This window comes from Plectrocnemia conspersa, unplaced genomic scaffold, assembly GCF_051122295.1.
Source record: "Plectrocnemia conspersa isolate PC_06_02 unplaced genomic scaffold, ASM5112229v1 ptg000001l, whole genome shotgun sequence".
In the NCBI taxonomy this organism is placed as follows: Eukaryota; Metazoa; Arthropoda; class Insecta; order Trichoptera; family Polycentropodidae; genus Plectrocnemia; species Plectrocnemia conspersa.
Genome location: NW_028277165.1, coordinates 28653475 through 28678288, shown reverse-complemented (window position 1 = coordinate 28678288; position 24814 = coordinate 28653475). Strand labels below are relative to the sequence as shown.

At 28.6% G+C, this 24814-nt stretch overlaps 1 protein-coding gene across 1 annotated transcript in view; it reads right to left on the bottom strand.

Annotated features, from left to right (window-relative positions):
• Positions 1–297: 297 nt before the first annotated feature.
• The window catches only part of LOC148239506 (lachesin-like), a 95357-nt gene continuing 70840 nt past the window's right edge, over positions 298–24814 (bottom strand). Inside the window, exons 6-9 of the mRNA XM_088186787.1 lie at positions 12159–12290; positions 11963–12082; positions 3162–3332; positions 298–762 (exon numbers count right to left, since the gene is read on the bottom strand). Of these exons, the coding sequence (XP_088042913.1) occupies positions 407–762; positions 3162–3332; positions 11963–12082; positions 12159–12290 (779 nt within the window). The 3' untranslated portion in view covers positions 298–406. The remainder of the gene's footprint in view (positions 763–3161; positions 3333–11962; positions 12083–12158; positions 12291–24814) is intronic.

Sequence of the window (24814 nt, the reverse complement as noted above, 5' to 3'; positions counted from 1 at the left end):
TCGACGTATAACGTTTTTGTGATTTGAACCAAAACTACCCTGCAAATAACTTACCTCTACTGCTGAAATGCTTGATCTCGGTCATTGCGACCAATGAACCTTACCGTTGCTGCTGCACTGAAGTTCCTGCTAGAAAAAAGTCATGTACAATATATTTTCATGTCGTACAATTCATAAAATTTGCACGGAGCTAATCGATTAAGTAATATATATTCCTCATTATAAAATTTTATTTCATTAATGCTTTTAAGTAATAGATTTATTTGTATACTACTCTGCAAATATATATTTTTTGAGAACTTCACATCATGGTAAACATAGCTTTGTGTTTTTGTATATACCTTTATATTTATTCTATTTTTTTCTCCGATGTCCATTAATTTATTTACGATTCTCGATTCACAGCTTAAGACAGAATTACAATCAAGGCGTTGATACACAGCATAAGCATTGTGGGTCCGGTCAAAATATGCCCCCTACCGAAGATCATCCACTGGGTGTTGGGCGTGGACTTGACCGGCTTTTCCTTCCTGTCCAGGGTGTTTATCTCAATTCCTGCGTCCATCTCTCCGGCCAGCTTGAGGCCGATGTCGTCGGGTGGCAGAATGTGGTTGGTCAGCTTTTTGTCGCTCTGCTTGGCGCCCTTAGGCGTTTGCTTTTTGCGAGGCCGCACGGTCTGCGGCGGCTCGGTGGTCGTGGTGGTTGTCGTGGTGGTGGTGGTCGTTGTGGTCGTCGTGGTCGTCTTCGGCGGCAGGATGATCTCTGACGAAGTTAAGTTTGGTTAGTTAGGCGTTATAAATCTTGATGCAAAATGTGAGGATGATGTGAAAAGGTGTTTTATATTAGGTTTAAAAATAAATGATAAAAATATATTTTTTTAAATATAATTAAGACCATCGTGATAATAATTTTTCTATGTACGGGTACCCGCTTGGTTCTCTTGGTTCTGTATGTTTTCATACAATAATTTTCTAATACGAATGTCGCCCTTAAAAGTGTTTCGCAGTCGTATGTTTAGAAATTTTGAGAATATCTCTGTTTTGCGGTAACTAATAGCTTATTATTTGTTATTAAGTGTTCTAATATTTTTTTTTGTGTAAATACGCAAATCTCACAGATTTTAGCAACATTTCTGTATTAAATAAAAGTTCACTCGTCTATTTAAAAAATATTTTTATACATTAAAACGGTTTTGTGCAGAAGTGTCCACTTTATTTAATTTTCAACTCTGCTCACGCGCTACTTTAACAAGGCGCTGGTATTCTAAAGGTTAAAAAATATTATTAATAAATTAAATATAAAAAAATAATGAATACTAAATATTTTAGGATAAAAATGGTTATTAATATTAACATGAATTTAAATTAATTAAAATGTAGACTATTTCACGCAACGTATGGATTCGAAAATTTATGTTTATGTAATTTATGCTCATCAATACATACAAATCAATGATAAAACATTTAAAAATTAAGCTTTGAATAATTTTACGAATTCATGAAGACAAAGCTTAATAAAAAACCGCTTCTAAATGATTAAAAACTCTTGATGATTTCGTTTTAAAAATATCTTCCGAATTGGCGCGTTTGATAATATAGCGATTAGAGAAATTAGCTTCATTCAAAAAAGTTTCACAAACTCGGGTTATAAACTGTCCAAATGTGAAAGGGACGTTATGAATTTAATTCATAATTTTTATAAAACAAAAAAGATTGAATAGAAATTAAAGAAAAGCCAACAATTTAGTATTACGCTATACGAGTGGACGAGTATTTAAATATGAAAACTACAATTAAAAGATTTATTTTAGTTTAGTCAGAATTTATAATTCATGTTCAGCTACTCAGTAGAATGCCATAATGCTTATTTATTATTAATTTATAAAAAAAAACATATTGTTGGATGGAGTGTAATGATTTGGTTTGGAAAAATATTTTCTTTACTTTTTACCCTGTGCTTAAATCACTATACACTTTTGTACTTCACAAGAAAACAAGCTTTTGCATACAAGTCAGGATAATATTTTATAAAAAATAATGTATTTATGTCAAATACCTTTGACAGACCATCTTCAGCAGCTAGCCAAGCAACATTTTCAGAAAGTTATTTTATTTTAACACGCACTTTTTGAGCAATCTATATCGGTTGATTCAAGAGTTTTTTTGTTTATCTGAATTTGATGAATTTCCCAATCCACTTGTGTTTTTCCCTTTATAAGAAATTTGCTTTGAACTTTTGTGTGTGTTTTTTGAAATGTTTACACACCTAGAATGGATTTTTATCCTTATGGGCTAAAATAATTAACAAAGAAAATATTTGAATAATAAAAATGATACTGTACGTACAGTAAACGACAAATATAAGTAAGGTAAATAAACAGTAACCTTTGTAATTTTAGTTCAAATTTACAGCGGCGGGAACCGTAAGTACGGGAATAATTTATTTGGCTAAAGTCAAAAGACAAACTGATAGTTTTAACATTTTTTTAAAAATTATTTTAGTTTTTTTTTTACACTCGCATCGTATTTGTTGTAACATATCGAAAAGTATCTTGGGAAAATACTTCAAAATATTTTCTCTTCTGCATTTTTTTTCGTTGAAGTAATATTTTACAAATAATGACGATTATTAATCTCTCGTTACAATAAATTATTTTACAATATTTTTCATTGATCGGTAAATGTGAAAAAAAATTCATTTCACCAATCCTTAAACTATCTGCTTGGTTTTGACTATGCAGATTTGATTCTTAAAAAGTAAATGTACGAAATATTCAATCAAATTGAATCGGAAATCGTTTCAATTAATGTTAGTGTAATAAAGCCAATAATAAAAAAAATCTAAATAATAAAATATGCTTTGCTTAAGCTATGTATAGAATATGTATTTTATATATGATACACATTTTTATAATAAAAGCAGAAAATATAACATAAAATACAACGTACGCAAAGAAAAAACTAAAAAACACACACCACACATAACTATCCATCTACTTATGCATTCGCGACATTCCGTCAAAAAGCCACGTCAAAGTCACGCGTCTGTTTCCACGCGCAAGACGGATGCTGAAAATCCGCCCCGAGATTTACGACTTTGCCGGAATGCTCCTCTCTAAGGATGACTATTATAAAAAAGAAGACATTCGAAACACCACTCACCCTGCAGCCTCACCGCCCCCTCAGCCCTCCCGAAAGAGTTGGTCGACGAGCAAGTGTACATGCCGAAGTCCCTCTTTTCCAAATTCTTGATTGTGATATTCGTGAGAAGAGCGTATTCATTGAGGCACGTCTCCGAAATGGTGTACTTGGAGCCCTGGAGCAACTCACTACCTGATAAAAATAATAATATTATATATATGTATAAATAATAAAATTGTAATATACAAAAATAGATAATAATTAAAACTATTTTATTTATTATAACACGCTTGCTGGGTGTGGGTAACATCAGCAATATATTTTTTTCTAAATTGCAAAAAATCTCAAATACATTTAGATAATATGCAATACGACCTTGGACAAGCGAACGTCGCTTTCTAAAGGCGTATACCTATTTCGACGTTATACGAAGCGACTGCAGCGATTGGTGGATGTTCGCTGCATAAATGCGATTGGCCAGCAAACTTTTTTTTCAATTAAATTGTGAAATGTATTTTATTTTTATTTTACTTAAATTGCCACCACTAACGTTTTATCTTGAATTCCTATTTTTTATTAAATATAAAAGTTGCATTAAAAAATATATTTTTAATATTTCATAAATTATACTTATTCAATTATTATAATATTCTTGGTGAATAATTAGCAGTCTCGCCTCTCGAATGGCGATAATGAGAATTGTGTCAAACTCGTCACGGTTTGAAGAACTCAAAGTGATAAGACATGTTGCGGTTAACCGTTGACAAACTTTTGACAATACTCACTAAACCGCGACGAGTTGTCTGCGAGAAACATTTTGCGGGACGGTCTGCAATCTGGCGAGATTTAACACAAAAAGTGAGTAGTTTTTCTTGCTTGTTTGTTCACAATATTAATTTCTATACTTAGTTATAAATACATAATGTAGCAGCTTTCAAAGTTATGACGTAATGCAAGAAAAATACTTTTGTGACGATGGCACGATGACATAGTGTTAATTTTTATATTCATTAAAAAATTAGCTTACATTGATTACAGCACATTATTTTAACACTTTGCTTAAACACTCACAACGCAATAATATAAGAACTTCCTGAAATTTAGATCTATTGCTTTAAAATATCTTTTGTGCATTTAAAAAATCGCTTAAATTCACAAAAATTCCAATTAAATACTGTCATTCATTTAATAATTTTTGGCTGAACAATCAAAAATGTTTTTTTTTCTTCTCCAATAATTTTCTCAAGCTCTTTCAATCCTGCGCCAGTTGTTGGCTTCAAGTATACTGGCAGCTCTCGTTACGTCATCCAACCACCGATACCTTAATATTTCTGTCAATCATCAGCAAGCTAGTTTCCAGCAGTTGTTTCGGCGGTTGGAAGGATTCCATTTGAGCAACGTAGTCCACCCACCGAAGACTTCCAACACGAATGAAGGTGGAGAACCCTCTCTTCTTAGCACAGGTGGTACAGCTCTTGGTTGTTTCTCATACGCTACTCATTGCTTTTTTTAAGGCTCCATATATTCCGTGGAGCACCTTTTTCTTAAATATATCAAGTAGCCGTTCATCAGATTTAGTAAGTTTTTAGCTTTCAAAGACATATGATAGCCAGAGCTGCCGAGAGCGAACCTGGGCCTTGGAAAAACAATGATTCCGGGCCTCATGAAAAACTTAATTTACTTATAATTAAGAAACTATGTGCTAGAGATACAGTTATTTATAATAAAATGAGTGCCTAAAGACTTAAACCGATCACGAATAAATAACAAAAAAATATTTAAAACTTTAATTATTATTTAAAGGTGTGGAAAATTCAAATTAATCATAATAAAACTGAGTCAATTATATTTACGAAACGTAGACAAACTTTGCCACTGTATCTTCAAAGTCAGAAAGGCAGTAGCGCTTAATGTAATTCGAGCATTAAATACCTTGGCTTACACCTGAACTCCAAGGTTAAATTAAAGAAACATATTTTTGCTTGCTACCATTGCAGAAAACCGATATTTATTAAAAAAAAGAACGCGCACTACAAAAATACTTAAATCATTGCATAAACCTATTTTTATGCATGCTTGCTCGGTGTGGAGTAACACCAGCAATAATATTTTTTCTAAAATAAAGTTATAAAAATAGTACAATTTATATTTTTTCATACTTATTTTGAATTTTTATAAGAACTTACAAGTATCAACAATAAAAAAGCATTGTCATTTTTATATTAGAAAATACCATAAGAACTAATTAAAAATATTTCTGTAAATTATGGCTTTAAACTCTGTTCAAATAAGTTATATTTTGCTATATCGAATAATATAAAATAGCCAGCTTCAGTCAAAGTCATACGCTAGTATCGGAAACTAATATTTCTGATCGTCCGGAAAATTCTCGATTGAAATTTCCATCTGGCGGTGCAGCATCCGATAAGAATCTCTTATTTTCTAGTAGATACTGGAATAGTATACGGTGGATATTGTTGGAGTGGTATAGTATAATGGAATCGATAAAAGTGAGCCTTTGGATGCAATTGTCACAGGGCTCGCTCTTTTCACGATTGAAATTGAATAACCACACTTCCATTTGTCGGTCGCGAGGGTTTATCTCCTTTATGGCAGAGAGAATCTTCTACATAGATACATACATGTGTGTATGTATGTAAGTACAGAGGAATCCTCCTGGAGGCGCTGTAAATAAAAATGTTCCAGCCAAGAACATCGGGATTACACTTTAGCGGATAAGCTTCAAATTTATTGGAGCCTTTTCGGCATTAGTCGTTCCCTTAAGTGGCATACGATATTGATTCGTATCGTCAAAATTGTAATTTTTCACTAAAACTTAAAAGTATACTGTAAATATGTTAGATCTGACAATGAAAAATAATGTAATTGTCATATTTTTATAATGTAATTTAATACATGAGAAAAAGTAGTAAAAAAAACTTCAAAGATAAGGATCAGCACATTTCAAATTATATTAATTTATCTATCCTAAAATTGAGTATTCATATATGTAAGTTACATATCATGATACATATAATATATACAAAGTGTCTGGACACAACACAGGTGATTTAACGCTAGATAAGAGCAGAGCAGGGGTAGCCAAGCGCGGCACGCAGGGATAAGCCGGCAACGGCCATATCCGCAAAGTAATCTGGATAAAGATACGGCCTCCGTGGGTCAAATTTAACCCGTGGACCGTACGGCCGGCGTGCAAACGTTAATGCTCGCGTTTCGACAACCTGCGGCCCGCTTTGCCGTACCGCTAAACCTACCGAATCGTTAAGGTATTATTATATTATTTTTGCAATATAATTTAATGTATTTTTTGTAAATCGAGTAATTGAAAACGACAGGGTCGAGTCGTAATCTGGCTTAAGGGTAATGCTTTGTTTTATTGTAATGCTTGTTTCTTTTGTATTTGTGGAGGGGTATTTCGGATTAAATTTATTGTATACATATGTAGCACACGTATAAAGTAGTAAAGAGTGAGTTATGGATTTATTGAACTATTATTAACATGTAATCTATCAGTGTTATTATTTAGGATATTGTACAATAGTAAGGATATTGCACAACTTGCTTTTGCACATTTAAATTATATGATTTTGTACAATAAATTTACTTTGCGATTGAATTTTTTTGTTATATTTATTTATTTAAATATTCGTGAAAAGTATTTGTAGTTTGCAATACTATAAAAAATGTTTTTTAATAATTAACCAAACGCATTAATTTGATTATTCGTCAAACTTGTTCAATGTTATAATTCAATCTAATTTTTGAAATTGCGCCGTTGCTGCTTTAGAGCGTAACCATCTTGATGTTTTAATTTCACTGCGTGCATCGGTGGAGAGCGAACGTTTGCTCCGCGCGCCACTTGCTTCCACCGTATATAGTCTGACTCGCTCTTCACGCAGTTAACCCACATCGCAAAATACAAATAAAGGGACCCCTTTATTAGTGCCATGAAGAAAGCGGCAACACACAAGCGTGCAGTGTCATGCTGAATGTAGAATGGTACCTGCCAAAGAAGACGACAAGATCATCCACCGAGCAAAAGACATTGGCGATCTTGAGAAAAAACCGATTCGAAAAGCTTCTGGAAGTGACTGAAACTCTAATGCTTAAGGATACAGGTGGCCCTTGACTTTCAAACGTTCGACTTTCGCACAATTCGCTATTTTGCACATTTAAAAAAAAACATTTTTTTTAAAAATACGTTCTGATAGCGGTGAATCTTTTGCTTCAATCGGACGTTCGTATGATACAAACAGGTCTATGATATGTTTAATTTTGCAAAATAAAAATATAATTAAAGAATACGTTCAAAATTGTAAAAAATAAAGATATATTTCCACAATCTCTAATGAAATGTTTCCAAAAAAACACAGCAAAAAAAAAAAACATAGATTAAATGGAAAATCCTTGTCATCGTAGATCGATGACTAACATCAAAAATTATTTCAATTATCCAAGCAAAAGCTCTTAGTTTGCACAAAGATTGGAAGGATAGATTAAAAAAAATTTAACACGGTTTTTCAAGCAAGTAACGGTTGGTTTTACAAATTTAAAATGTGGTATATTTTTCCTAATATTAAATTTACTGGAAAATTGGCTGATGCGGATAAAGATGCTGCAAAAGAATTTATTTCCTAATTATCCAAAATTATTGAAGATGTAGAATATTCCTTTAGCCAAATATTTAATGTAGATGAGACAGATTTATTTTGGAAAACTCTTTAACAATGAAAAATATGAATGAAGCCTTCACGCACCTTGACAAATTTTTAAATATTATGGAAGATTGTGATCCCAATGGAGAACGCATATCTAAAGTGCGTGGGGCGATCAATAAAAACATAGTATGTTATAAAATACTATATGAAGAAAAGAAAAAGAATAGTGGAAAACAGTTAACTCTTGATAACTTTTCAAAGGAAACACCCGCAAACCACACTTAAACGTGTCTCTTAGATGCTTCTTAAACATCTTATATTTACTTGATAAATAAATATTTTAAAATACACACAATTTCATTTTTTTTTACTTCCCTCGACTTTCGTACATTCAACATTCGTACACATTTTCAGGAACCAATTATGTGTGAAAGTCGAGGGCTGCCTGTGTTCGGTTATTTTAACCAGAGATTTCAACGACAGACACGTGCATTGGAATTGTTTCGCTATGAATCGATTTGAGACACCGCTTTTTAAGTACTTGCCCGGCATATTTTTGTTAAAAAAAATCACCGTCTATAAAACATATTTTTGACACGAAAAAAAAGTAAAATTATGAAAAACAGTCGTAAATATATTACTAATTTTTTTTAATTTACCTTTTTAACTAATTAAACACATTTCGTTCTTCTATGATTTTAAACTTATATTAGTTTCTTTATAAGTTTAAAAATCTTGGTTTTCAATACAATTACTAAGATCTAACTACAAATATTTTAAGTAATATTTTTTAACAACCTACATTTATTCCGCTTTTAAGAATATTTGAAATTAAAATTACTAATACTGCCAAGATGCGTATTGTAAATAATATTAAAAAATATTTTTTTAGGTATCTTTATTTACAGAAATAATCACATATACAAAATACTATTAAAAATATAGATAGAGTATTCAATGTCAACTAATAAGTACGCAGTTTTTATTTTAAAAAAGGTAAATATTCCTAAAGAAAATATAAATATGTATAAAGTTAGTGGTAAAGTATCAGAAAATATGAATTCCGTACATAGAAGTAGAACATTTTCTGCAGTCTGATTTATTTATATCTATTTTCATGCTTCCCAGTCGAACCGGGCTATATATCATAAATACGCTATCAAATATCACTTCGGTTAGTTTTAGATATATTTCTAATGTATTTATATGAAAATGTAATAGAAATTACTGTTCTCTATTGCAATAACTCGATGGGTATTTTTCAGATTATCTATAATCCTATTTCCATTACAGACATCTTACCCATGTACACATACGTTTAATCCCCATATAACGAATTGTGAGGGTCAACCGATTCCAATTATGAAGTCCGCTGCACAGGATTCAATTAATTAGTAGATAGGATCCGCTACACTATCTGGACCAATATATCCCTTAACCAGTTACACGCCGTAATCCCAACCCATTAAGCGGCAAGTCATTTTCCTTCAGAGCCTTCTCTCTCTCTCTTCGCGATTCCTGCGTTTCAGCAACGCTATAAATTCGCACCTAATCGAAATGAAATATTCGCCAAAGGGCCCGACGGGTTCTGCGTAAAAATATATCACTGATTACGATTTGAAACTTGCAGCCGTAACTTAGTTATCTGCGCGCTTCCGACTTATTATTGTAGCAGGGCGTGTAAAAGGGTAAACCCCGACTTTGCGCTAATGCGCTTTTATTACGCCGTTCCGGAGAAGAATGGCCTATTACCGTGGATAGGAATCTCGAGGTGCTTTTATACGTCAAAATAAGCTCGTCACCTGCGTAGATATTTATATGTTAGCTGGGTGGTAATAATCATTGTGCACTCATGTATCAACCGAAAGATCATGGGTTCAAAACTAATATTATTATTTTTATTAAAAAATATTTCTTTTAATAGTAAACATGTAGAATGGTTTATTAAATTGCTTTCTGCTATATTTATTCTTCTATTTTGTTAAGCAGTCAGTCAGACAACATTTAAAATAGACCGATTAAATCCAGTTGCTCACTTTATGATCACTGTGAATGAAGGACAATATGCTTACAAAGCATTGTTCATGTGTTAAGCTCTTTTGTGAAAGTATCACTGTAAGACGTATTTTTATTTTATTTTCGTACGAATTGATATACAAAGTGGATGTTCAGAAAATTCTATAAAAATACAAAATCATCTGATGCAACTGATAAAACTGTGGCAACTCACATCGCCTCCAAAAAATATTTGTTCGTCCAGTTCTCTAATTTTTGAAAATATTGAGGCATACTAAAAAATTAAGTATATGTATTTTGTGAGTTTGAGGCTGTAGGGGTGTGACTTTTTAGGCAAAGTAGTCAAACACTGAAAAAAGTTAGTAAATTACCACAACACAAAACGTGTTGGTTGAGAAACGTCCTCTGGACGATTCGCTAATGTCTTTTGTGTGGATGTGAGTCTCTCTCGGTTTGTCTCAAATCTCTGATTGTCTCTCGTCTGGCCCTTTCATCTCGAATCGGTTGATCGTCTTGTCTAAAATCGTGTAATTATCTGGCGATGTAGCTAAGTTTCTTGATTTGAAACAGTTCTTTCGAATCACGGATGCGGATGTTGGTTGGCCAATTGCATCACTTCATTATAAAACCAACGAAATATGTTTACTTTTTGAAAAAATTGAACTTTTAAAAGGGGTATCAGTTCTGTGAATAAGCTTTCGGACGGTCACCTACAAAATACGCGTCGAGTCGTATTTTTAAAAGTTATTGGCGCGCCAATCCTTTTTTTTTGTCGGGGTTGTTCTTTCATTGGAGGCGCGATTATATTTTATTTATCGCTTTTACGACATTGACGGGTCAAAAAACAGTTAAGAGAGTCGGCAATAGTTCAATTGTAACAAAATTTCACAAAAAACCTAAAAAAAATGTTTTTTTATTCAATACCCCTATTGTATCTTTAGTACGACGTAATATTTGCATCTTTAGTACGACGCAAGACAGTTGTTTTTAAATAGTTTTTGATTTTATCAGTGCATATTTATTAAAATAGATTTTTAAATACCGTCGTTTAACCCTGCCACAGCAGTCTTTATAGTGCTGTTGAATTCTTTTACAATATTTCATTTGGATGGGTAAACTTATTGTAATGGATCGACAAAAAATATTATTCAGCACCAATAAAGACAATTTTGGGATATAAAAAATTGAAAAAAAAACTAAATAGATCGATGAATAACCGAAGCACTATTTAGTGGTCTCATCTTTGAGATCAAGAAAGAAGTCAAGCCGTGATCTGTCCATGGATCTTAATGAATCATGCGGCGTTTCAGTAACCCTATTGGTGGTTGAGAGTCATACTGAAAAATAATCTTCGAAGGTGTGTGGCCTTCGAAAGAATAATCATCAGAGACATAACCAGTGTTTAGCTGCAATAGTTGAGCACGGGGGTTGTTCTATAATGGTTTGGATGTTTTTCGGCGAATGGGGTTGGACCCTTGGTCAGAATTCATGAGAGACTGAAGGCAGATGGCTACATGAAAATATTAAGGCTGCATACTATTCCACCTGGACGCCATTTTAATCATATCACACAGTAAGACAACGACCGTAAAAACACAGAAAAAATTATAAAAATATTTTTAAAGAAAAAAACGCGATGGGGTCCTCGATATGTTCAATTGGCCGGCGCTGAATTACACTTTTAATTTAAGTGCCCCCTATTGGGAATATTTAAACAATAAAAAAAACACTCCCAACAAATAAGAAAGATCTAAAAAAATAATTGGCTAAAATACCCAGAAAATTCGCCGACGCACATGGCAGAAACAGTGCGCGCTAAATGGGAGCATAATATTATATTTTAATTGTAGTTAATTTATAATAATGTTTTTTTAATATCATTTTTTATCGATAAAAATGTAGAATAAGAAAAAGAAGAACTATCAGAATATTTTTATGTCTCTAACATTTTATGCCATTGGAATTAAAAAAAATGAGCAAGGTGTTTTATGTTTGGAAAAAAAAATTTTTTATAGCATCAAAAAAAAATCAATATTTAAATCTGATTTTTTTGCTTCATTAAAAACTTTGTTTCAATGCATTTAAATTTAAATAACTATTCTTAGTAAAAAAAATGGATTTACTAACCTGCTTCTCTCGACCATGATATCATAGCCCTAGGAGATGCTTCTACGTAGCATTGCATGACGATGTCAGTCTCTATAGGTGCTGCCACTAACTGATTTGGTACTCGTATCAAAGGAGGAACTGTTGTTAATAAAAAAATTTATATAAATATATTTATTTTACGTGAAAATATAGATAAAATTAAAACGTTACGTACAAGTTACTTTCACGTCAAAGCGTTTGCTAACTGTGGGTGGAACTCCATTGCTAGCTATACATTGGTAAGCCCCCATGTCCATTCTCTGTACATGCTCCAGTTGTAGAGATTCGCCCATTGAGGAAGTTATGGCTGTTGAGAGAAAAGAGAAAACAATTTTAATTAAATTATTTAATTTAATTTCTTAACATATTATATTTTTATCATTATTAAACGATGAAAAGTTCATTTTAAAATATGAATTAGAAACACACAAATTAACTTAGAAAGCTCTAAAGTCAAGAGTCAAATAATACATTTATTAATATTGTATAATATATATAGGTCTATGGGGCATTTTAGTGAAAAATTATCAACAATGTATAAGCAAAATCGAATTGAATTGAAAGTTATATGAGTAATTGTTTTTATCTCAACTTTTATTATAATATTTTTCCTGGGCCAGTAAATATTTATGGCAATCGTTTAATTATGTTTATAGATCGTAAAAAATACTTGAACTTATTTGTATACAAATAAACCTTCTATACGTTTCAAATATCAATCACTCTAATCTTCGCTTATACCATTTTCTGGGTAAACGTAAACAGACAGTAATACAAAAAGATCTTTTGTTTCCCCAGAATATTTGATAAATTGCAGGCCGTGTATCAAGATGTGCTGTTTGTTTTCAGCCGGTGTGTTTCAGCAATAAAATTTGCAAATTCCCGTGTTGGCTTTTCATGCAAATGCGTTACAGCCACGCAAAACCGCACACTAGATTCTTTTTATATCCGCGCATTACAATCCCAGGGAAAAATTCAACACACATACATATTATAGATAAGAAGGGTAGAAAAATATATTTTGAAATTATTTAGATCCCTGTATTTTTAAGTATAGTGACAACATATATCAGTTCCCTCATTTTCTTCACACATTTAATATTTAAATTAAACTTAATATTACATTTCTTGAAGAAGTCTTTTTAAAAATTTAATTTTCTGCTCTCGGATCAATAAAATTGATTTAATTTAGTGGACGTTAAAGCAAGTCTCTATCTACTATAATTAATATTATATAAATAAGTATATAAAATTACCTGCAGCTGCTGCAAAAGAAGCTTTATAAATAGCGACTTTGTACACGTGAGTACAATAAAATAAATTGTTTTATTTAATTTTTAAAAGGTTTAATTTAGAATGAAAAAGGTATAATTCAAAATGAAAAAGGTTTATTTGATTTTTTGAAGGTTTAGTTTGGAATAGAAAAGGGTGTTATTTGATTTGTGAAAGGTTTAATTTGCAATGAAAAACCTGCATTTTTTTTCTATAAAATGCAATTGCTTATTAAAATATTATTTGTGCTACAGCGTTATGTCAATATAATATTGTTTTTTTTTTTTGGAAAAATCTCGAGGAAAATAAAATAAAATATTTTTTTGATAGTGATTTTTATTTCGTATTTTTTTATTGTTTTACTATACATTGCAATTATTCAATGATTTTTTTTACGTTTAATTTGCCATATAGTGCAAATAATATCTTAAAGTTTCAACAATGACTTTAAAAATCTGCAAAACAAAACTAGTTTAACAAAAACCATTAGATACGGCATTTCAGAGCACCCTGAAATGCACAATAGCCACACAAACTTTTGAAAAAAAATTATTTAATTTAAAAACTCTGATTGGTCTAGAAAAATATATCTACCAAGCATTGTGTGGATTATCTTATGCGCATGAACAATATAACTATTAAATTATGGAAAAAAAATATTTCATGTTTTTTAATTTACAATATGAATAAGACGTAGATTTATTAGTAATTTACTTATATAATTTTTTTTTTTTTTTTTGTGTTAAGGTAGATTTTTATTTTATGTTATGCTGTTAAGCTACCAATGGTATTTCGTTGTCAAATTAAGCATATATATATATATATTACTAATGCTGATTATTAGACTAATAAATTAAATATTGTGTTGATAGTTTATCATGAATTTTTTCAATAAAAATGTAAATAAAATTGATAATGTTGCTTGCGTTTTCTAATATGCCTTTTTCTTATTTGTTTCTTTAAATGGTAACTGAAAAAATAAATTGCCATTAAAGTCATTTAAAATCATGTTTAGACAAACTATATAATATTAATGATATATAACACACTTATTGCACTACAATATAATAATTTTTCACTTAGAGATATAAAAATTTTGTTCTTAAGATTAAAAATACAATAACCCAGTAAAATTTATAAAAAAAATCATGAAAAAAATAATATACATATTTAAAACATTAAATAAACATTTTATAACACAAATGTAAATCTTTTCCAAAACATATGAGAGCACTTAATAAAAGGCAGATTGTGAAAAAATCTCGCGAGGTTTCCAAATTCTTGCCGCAAACTTCGACGAACGTTTAACATAGTTTACTGAAGGAGGTATTTCGCATTTTTAAGACGAGTCTGAGGAGTTCAAAGTTTTACTTTGAAATAATTAATTTTACATAAATTTACATAAAAAAATTTCGAGTATTTTGTGTGTTTCTCTAAATACTTTTGCTTATTTAAAAAAAATGATATATATTTGCTAAATTTATTTTCTTTTTACCTGACGATTCGCCAAAGTCTATTTATTAATTTACTCTCATGACTTATGATAATATATTACATAACATTATCATTCCACGTCTGTTCTCTATGATTCGATAAAATATTACACATTACCTGTTCTACATATTGCCCATGTGTTACTCTGCCTACACACGCGTGTTTATATTTGTGGCACCCTTTATATGCACATATTTGGAAACGCTCTATCTCTCTCTCTCTCGTTCACTTCAAATCTGAATATCCATTTACCTATCCGACAATATAAAGCAAACTCCTCCGCTTTCCGCCGATTTTCATACGCTGAAGTGTTCGAAAGATAAACGACCACACATAAATATCCCGGGCCGAGCCACAAATTTTATAGTCGCACATATAGGTACAATTTATGTACTATATATAGAGATTATTTTAATATTGGCTCCACTCTATTGAATCGAATACTTTAACAATCGCATAATTCAAAACGCTACGGGCGCACTTCAGACAAGAGGGCAGTGCTCAAGAGAAATATGGTATTTTTCGCATACGATACAGATAAGTGATTTTAATCATGTGAATGATTTTAATTATATAAATATTTGTTTAACATGTTAATAAAAAGGGTTGAGAATCAAAAATATATAATCTGAATAATGACAGACATGCTATATATTTAAATCAGTTTTTATTACCTTATTATAATAACAAATTATGTATCTAGATTCTAGACACATACCAATGTAGTCAAGTAAATATAAAATGCTAAAGATAAGGAGAGTAATCAATATAAAGAGGTGAACAATATCTAACTAAGTAATTGAAAGTATCGAAAAAAATCATTTACAATAAATGCTCAATAATCGCATCCTCTCTTGATCTGTTTAATGTCAGCCACGATTTAATTTAATGATTTTTTTGATTACTATGTAATATCCTTTAGTGGAATATTTTTACTATATTATTTCAACTTGTAAGATGGTTTTAATTAAATTTAAATAAATTATTAAATTTTGAGATTAACACTATTTTATATTAAATAAAAATAAATTTGTATATATTTATTTCTATGTATATTTCAGTGTAAAACTAATAGCAAAAATATTATTTCAACTATTGTAATAAATATAATTAAAATTATATTATAATATCTTAAATCAAAGTGACATTTTTATTCCAATTAATAATGAATTATAAATGATCCAATTATTAAATATATATAAATATAATTTTATAATACAATACAAAAAACTGTTTTTATTTTAATTTTTTCCGCTTTAAATATTTTTGTATATATTAAATTATAAATATATAATTCCAGTAAATATTTCTGGAATTTAAAATTTTAATATTTAAGGGATAAACATAATACGCAGCCGGTACAAGAGATTTTATTATAAGCAAACGATATTGAAATTAAACAAAGTTATGATATATCATCAAACTTTTCGCTCGGTTCTCCTTCGCAAGCTTTTCCGATAATAATGTCGGATTTTCCCATGAAAATGCAATCGAGTGCAGCGTTTTCTTTTATCCGGCAACAACGAGGAATAAGCTGCTTAGTTCGTGACACGTCTTCGAGCTTCTCTATCCAGAATATATTATATCACATAATAATATACCTATGTACATAGCCATACGATTTTCGGACATCTATAGAATGTAAAATATGATTTTGCAAATAATCGTGATTTTAAAGTGTAAAGTCACGCGATTTAATTTTATATTACTCTATAATATTAAATTTAAATTAATGGAAAATTTTTACCGCAAGTAAGAATCACTGCTTTATTTTTTATTGACTATAATTATCTAGTTTTTGTGTATTGTGGTTGAAATGTGACGTCACATTATTTTATTAATAATAATGATAAATATTGAAGCAAGTAACATAATAATTACTGTATAGTATATGAGCTTAAGATGGAAAGGAAGAAACAGTTACAATAACTGATTTCTGTTTAATATTACTATTTTTTCTCAATATTTTGTAGTAAATAAATAGATTAAAAAAATAGCAAAATTATTTTGATACAATATCGTGCATTAAAGTGTTTAACTTTTGCATAGATTTGTTAAATTAATATTTATATAATAAATAATTGGACTGGATATAAACTTAATTGAATTAATAAATATATGTTCAAATGATTTTTTATATATTAATATATTTTAAAATAATAAAAATAAAAAGTGGTTTCTATTAATGAAAAAAACCGTTACTCATTAAAAAGTTAAATATTTAATTTATTTATTATTTATAAGTTAATTGTTGTCCAATAATTTATTACTATCAAATATTTTTAATAGGTGTATATTTATGATATGTAGTTTTTTCTAAAGTCGCTTTTCATTAACTATATTTTTAACTCTTAGCAAACAAATCAATATCCTACTGATTTTAATTTTTTTGTGGCAACCTTTATTTAGCGATATTTAGCAAATCCGTAATTAAATATTAAATGGATTCTATATATTTTTTTTAATATATTTAGAAACATTTTATATAAATAATAATATTTAAATTACGATATTTACGATAAAAAAAGTCTAAAAGTTTACCAGCTTTTTTTTAATCCCAAGAATTATCTTGGTCGATTCGGCGTAGCTCCGTTTAGTGCAAGTAAAAAGTAAATAGTTTCAAAGTATGAAGCTTAAATTCTTTTATGGCAGCGTTCCATCTTTTACACGATAGGGATAAATTAATTTACAGATATATGTAGATGATTTGTGGCTAGCTAAAATATGTTTTAATTTGATTAATACTCCTAAAGATTTGTTAGCTGTTATACTATTTAAACTTCAGTGAAATTATTTGACTATAGTCTTATTGGAAGTCCTGAATGAGTTATATTATATGTACATATAAATACAAAATAATTCAATAATTAAATTGTCCACTAATCTGATTTTAAGAAACTGTATTTTAAACAGTGAAGCTTACATCGTACGTTTTATATTTATTTAGAGATCAAGCATATTTTGTACAATAAGTTTTTTAACTGAAATTTAATCACAAAAAATAGCTCTATTAAGTCATAAGCCTATATAAGACAAACTGGATCATTTTCTTGTTGCTAATTCTAGCAAAGATTTATTAAGCAAGTAAGTGTTTAATTATAAAACACCAAGTGCATTTAAAAATATCTTAAATATTTAAGGTAAATATGAATCTAATACAAAATTATTGTGCCTACAGTGAAGAAGTACCTAGGCTGTATTTTCCATTAATTAAATTTATAAATACATCTAAATTTAGTCAATATTTATAAATGGTATAGGAAACTTCAAGCTCTAGGACTTTTCATTAGGTTCTTTGAAGGTTTCAACGCTTAAAACATTAGAACATTGAGAAATTTAATAATTACTTATTTAACTAGTAGCCATGTTTTGTACAAGGCTAAATATCAATTAATTTATATAATACTATGGAAATTGCGTTTCGTACCACAAACTTTTCATACCACGAACCGGTTTGTGGAACAAATTAAGTTCGTGGTTTGAGGCTCCATTATATATTGATATTAGATCTATATATTAAAATATACTGTTACAAAAGTATTATACGTTTGATTTATATGTAATTAGGCAGCTACAAAATATTAAAGAATAACTCTAATTTATAGTTATTAAAAATATAAAAAAATCAAATAAATTATAATACACTGATTACTTAAAAGAATTGATGCAAACATATGTTTCAATAAAATATACAAATTAATTTAGAAAAACACGATCCTAAAAATAAATAAAAAAATAGAAATATTTACTATTTTTTTTAATGTTACTTTTAGTATCTTATATAGGTTTAAGTGTGAACGTTCCTTACATACTTTCTCAAAATCTGTTATTTTGTTCAAGAGTTGTGTCAGCTTTTGTGCAAAAAAATATTTTGCGCTAGTTAAAAAATATAAAAAAAACATTTTTTAAAAAATCCACATTACTGCATATATCAAGTACTTTCAAGATAAATTTCTTAAACTTTGTTTATTCAGATGCAATTTTTAGTATATGTTAAGTATTTATTTCAATATGATACAAACTTAAATAAAAGTGAATGAAATTACTATTCTAAAGTCTATAAGATATTTTCGGTAATAATACAAGGATTCAATAAAACGAAATTTGCCCATTAACCGATCGCTTCTCCCACTGTCCCAACGGGTGACTCCATTCTCCGTCGAACGGCGAAGGGCCGTCCCAATAATGTAATTCTTTCCGGGCCCATATGCGAGTTTTCCAAAAGGGAAAAAAATGTATCGGCTTACGTGAAAAATATACATTTCGCCCATGTGTCGGCGCGTACGTGTAGACGAAGGCGATAGTTGTCCCCGGAAAAGCGCCTTTATGAGATTGAATGTATTTTAATACTGTCCCTAGTGTACCCACATCCGTCCCTTTTATTTTGTGCCATTTTATTACAAATTCTACCGTTGTAGAAAGCGATTTACTTCAAATGGGAATGTCTACCCCCGAGAACCTTCAGTTGGAAATGTCTACTTTATTCACACTGCATAATCACTTCCAATTGCCAGAGATACACAGACATTGGTATGTGTATATACATTGTATATAGTATGTTTATATATAATAAACATTACACTTACATATGCAGAAAGGCCTTTAATGATTTTTGAATTTTTACATTTTTAAAATCTCAGCATAGCATATTTTAAATAAGTATAAAATGCGAAACAAATTTAAAAAATATAAGTATATAAATTAATTAAATAAAAGTAAATAAAAATTACTTAGAATTAGGGCTTATGTTATTTATATAGTATATAAATTGAAATAAATGGATTAATTTAATAAACTGAGTATTATTAATAATATTGTAAAAAAATAGGTTGCGTGATCTGGCTTTTAATAAATAGTTTAAAAATATTTTAAATTAGTAATTAAGTTTGATTAATTTTATTTATTTATTTTCAATTGAAAATCATATATAATTAGTCTGCATTTGATTCTCGCGAGCTTATTTTTTCCCATTAATTTATTTGAAGCGTTTCTTAGCATATTTACAACAAAAAACTTTCAATTAAAAAATGTTTAATAATAATAAAAAAATTATAAATAAAATAGCGTCATCTTTTCTTCCCTTCACAAATTTTTTCCACAACAAACATTTCGACATATACTTATTTTGTTAAAAATGTGTTAAAAAATGGAAAAAATTACATTTAGTTATCCTACTTAGCTGCAAAAACGTGATTTTAAGTATTAGTATATATTAAATAATATTTATAATTATAATCTTATTTTGTAATTATTTGTATGATAGTGATAATAAATAATATTAATTTGTGCCTTTCTAATATTTAAAAATTATGCTTTGGTTAGATTTGTAGTTAAAAATAAATAGCGTTAAAAGGTAGTTAAAGATTATGTAGCTGCAATTTACGATTGTAAAAAAAATAATAAATAAATTATTATTTGTAATTAAAAACAATATGATATTTAATTATTATGTAGTTACAAAAAAGTAAAAAATATTTTATAAGAAAAAATAGTAACAATTGCTCAACAATTTTTTTTATTAATCTTTAAAATTAAACCTTGAAGCCTTTAAAAGCAAAATGATTACAGTTTTTTTTTATAAAAATAAATACATAAGTATAAGTAGCATTAAAGGCAGCAAATTTATTCGTTGGTTTTGAATAATTTTATTATTAACTAATATTAAAGGCAGTGAAATTCTAATTGTTACCAACAATTATAATTATAAATTAAAGATTTTATATTAAGCTAATAATATATGCAATGATATTCTGAAAGGTAAGAGTAGTTTTTAATGAAAGTGAATTTATATATAAAAAACATGATTGATAAAGGCTAACAAATTAAATAAACAGTTTTTATCTATTTAATTTTTAGCCAAAGCATCATATAAAATGGTAATTTTTTTAATATAAATGGTCAGAAACTATGTTATAAACAGCCAGTCACTTCTGTCAAAGCTCAATTTGGAGGTATTATAAGTTAAAACATATGTATTATTTTTTATTTCCAGGCTTGTATAGCTTTTTAAATAAAAATATTTAAAATTCTTAAAAAAATATGGCGTCAATATATAATGCATATTGTTTAGCAATGCATTTAAATATTATGTATTAATAAAAATTTAGTTGTAACATATCTTAATATTTTTTTAAAGAGTTGTTAATGAAAACTATTAAATATAAAAATAAGTGTAACCTACTTACAATTTACTTTAATTATCAATCACTTAATAAAATGGTAGTAATTTAAAATTAAAACATAACTGACTAACTAAATTTTGACCGAAGTAATTTAAGATATTATAAGTATAATAGATTTTGATTATTCACGGTAAACAATAATTTGACACTTTATATTAACTATTACAATTAAGATTTACAAAAATAAAAAATATTGGAAAATCAGAACATAACTTTTATAATTAAATAACAATTGAAATAAAATATATTTATTAAGTTTTATTTTTTCGACCATCGTGATGCATTGGGGTTACGATGGTCTCAAGTTAATTTAAATAAATAAATATTATATGTAATTTTATGAGCAAATTAAAAAAAGAGTCTTGCTCATAGTAATTAAAAATAAATTTATAATAATATCAAGCTATTTTATGTAAATTCAAAACTTATGCTATTTTAAGTTTATAAATAAACAATTATTAAGATAAGTATCAAAATTTTACACAATAAAAACTGCGCATAGAAGAAGCTTGTTTAAGCTTTTATATAAAGCAAAAGGGCAATTTTTTTATACATAAAAGATATTCTCTACAATCTAAAGTAGCTCAATATTTGTGAATGACTTATACCTAATATAAATTGATTTTAATTAATCATGATAATAAAAAGCGCTAATATTAAAAAAATGGAGGAAAACTTAATTAGAAATATATTATATAAAAAATACTAATTCTGATCTCTCAGATATGATAGAAATTAAAATACACAAATATTTATATAGGATTTGAACCCAAGTCTTTCTGTAATTAATTAGTCCCTGATCAAACCACTGATTTATCGTGAAGGTGATAAGATAGAGTAAGGTAAAAAAAGAGAGTAGTGATTATTCAAAATAAATAATTTAAGCATAGCAGTTTATTATCTCAACCACATTTAGCTATCTATTAAAATTTTAATGTAATGAAAAAAATCTCTTATACCTTAATTTACCGGTATTATGTTCCTTACTATATTATAACCTAATATTCAATACTAATTTAAACTGCTAATATATATGTATAGATAATGTAAGGTGGCGCATTGTCTTAAAAAAATATTTATCAATAAGTTTTCGTATTATGAGCTTTTTCATGAGCTTTTAAGTCAATATCGTCCATTATGAAATTTATAAATCCATAAAAAAAATTATAAATCATTTAAACTATTTGATTTAAATATATAGATGATTTGATTTATATATCAACTAAAACAGTTGTAATGAAAAACATTATTAAATGTATTTTATTAAGCTTTAAAAAAAAATTGCAATAATTAAGATTTTTTGTTATTAACATTTTAATAATAGAAAATAAACAAGCTAAGTATTTTGATATAAATATAATCTTTAAGACACTTTTAACAGTAATTTGATTGTTAAAACCCTTACTAAAACAAACAGATATTTTGCTGCATTTTATCAATTTTAAAGTTACTCCAAGTTGTAATGATTAGCCATAATTTAGTCACTTTAATACATAAAGTGTAATTTTGGTTTTAAAAAATATTCAAACTATTATGCAGACCATTTTCTTTTTACATAAAATATCTATCTTTACATTTTTTAATGAATATAAAGCGCAGAATAAACTTTATTAATGCGTTTTTTTAATTAATACGTGCGGTACATAACTATTCATATTTTATGTTTTTTTCAATTTGCTTAAGAAGATTTTTATTACTGAAAAATTTATTTTGTACAAGCTTTTAAACTAATGCTTAAATTGATCAATTGGGAAAAAACTCTTCAAATCTTTTCTATATTCAATGCTCTTGTACACAGCACAATTTTTAAGCATTATTGTACTGTACATCCCTTTATAGTATCTACATAAAAAATTATAGCTTCTTTACTACTAGCTTTAAGTTCATACTAAAAATAAATAATATTATTTTAAATTAAAAGTTTAACGTACATGAGTGTTATAGTAAGATAACTTAAGAAAGTATAATATTCAAGTTTATTGGAAAAATATGTATATAATATTTTTACATGTAGGTACAAGTTATATACGCTTAAACCTTTGGTTGTTTTAGTAGATATAAAATTATCTAGGTATTCCTTTTCGCCTCTGAAAAAGACAAATATTCAAAGTCTCACTCTCCATGTATGGCAATGGCCATTTTTTAAGCTATCGAAAAGCCATGAGTCGGCCATGTGTAAACATGAGGGTCCCCTTTGGCCATCGTCGACCCTAGATGGCTTCCAATCAAATTTGAATTCTATCTTTGGGCAGATGGAGGAATTTCTCCAGCGCGAATAAAATTTGAATAAATAGGTACAAGCACGGTCTGCGGTTCCCCTTAATACAATAAGACTGGTACAAAGTTGTAACGGGGCAGCTAACCTATGTATTTATATAGCCTTCTTTGCGAGATGAACACTCGCGCCGAATGCCTTATGGATATTGCCAACGGGAAACTTTTCCCTCCATATATTCAACGCCGCATAGATAGACCCTGGGTTAAAATTTCGTACACCACGTGAGGCCTCTAATTTATTTTTTATTGTAAAATATAAGTTTTAAATAACTAAAAATAAATAAAATTTATTCTATATACTATGGTGAAATTTGTATTACAGTGGTTTTAATTAATAATGTTTTACTGTATTACTTCCAATATATAATACATATGTATGTGCAAATATTTTGCAATAATATAGTACAATTACAATTCGCCTTTGAGAATTTAAATATTATATAATTTCAAACGAATATTCTAATTTGATTAGGAAAAGAGCCTTATAATGTTGATAAGTAAATTTGTCACGTACATTTAGTCAAAGCGATAATAATAAAGCCCTTTGTTAAAACTAAAATTCGACGAAAATTTCGTAACAAGTTTTTTGCATAAAATATAAAGATAATTTCAAAAATTAAATTAAAAAAGGATGTATTATATCATGAATACGAAATAAAATAATAGCATTACTATTTATGATTAAATTCGATTATTATTTAGGTACATGGAGTGTTAAAGAAATCTAAGCCATTAATAATTAAACATATGAGCCATTGATTTTGAAAGTAGGGTAAGTCCATATTATGTTACTGATGGATAATTAACGGCTTGCGTTTAAATTGATTTAAAAATATTAGTAAGCTATAAAAGATTTATTTTAAATTGCTTACGGTCATGTTATTCACACAAAAAACATGTTTTTAATAGGACCCAATGATTTTATAAAACTGTTAATAATCAATAATATAGATACAAATCACCAGTACATTTTTAATGTATGGAGTCCATACAAACAATAATTTGACTGTAACATCAAAACTTGATGAGATACATCATGATCACTATAGAGACTTTGAATACGTATGATAAACTTAGTCCAAATCAGTTATCATAATCCTAGTTTGTCTTATTACAATATATTATTTTTTTTTAATATAATACTTTATTATTTGTTAGAATAATAATAAATATTATTTTAAATTCAGGATTTAAATAAGATCAGGTAATAGTCCGAAGACGCGTACCTATTACCGGTCCCAATGTTTGCTTTGTGCAAAGTGTGTAAGTGTGGCCCCTGGCCACCAGGGAGCTACTCTGCCTTGCACTGTGCGGCTCCATTGTGTGAAAGGCAAAAGCGGCTACCAAGGAATCCGACTCGCATTTGTATTCAGACAGGAGACTCGGCGATAACCTTAATCTAGGCAAAGTGTCGCACAAAAGTGGCCGTGTCTTTTCTTTGTCTGCTGTCCAAGACGCTCAGCGAATATTTGAGAGCCCTGTGCTTACTCGGAGACCTGTATGTTTATATGACATCAATCTTATAAAGGGGTTTCTGAATATTAAACAGTTTTTATTGTAATAAAAGAAACAAGGAAGTATTTTTATTGTGCCACAATTTATAGTC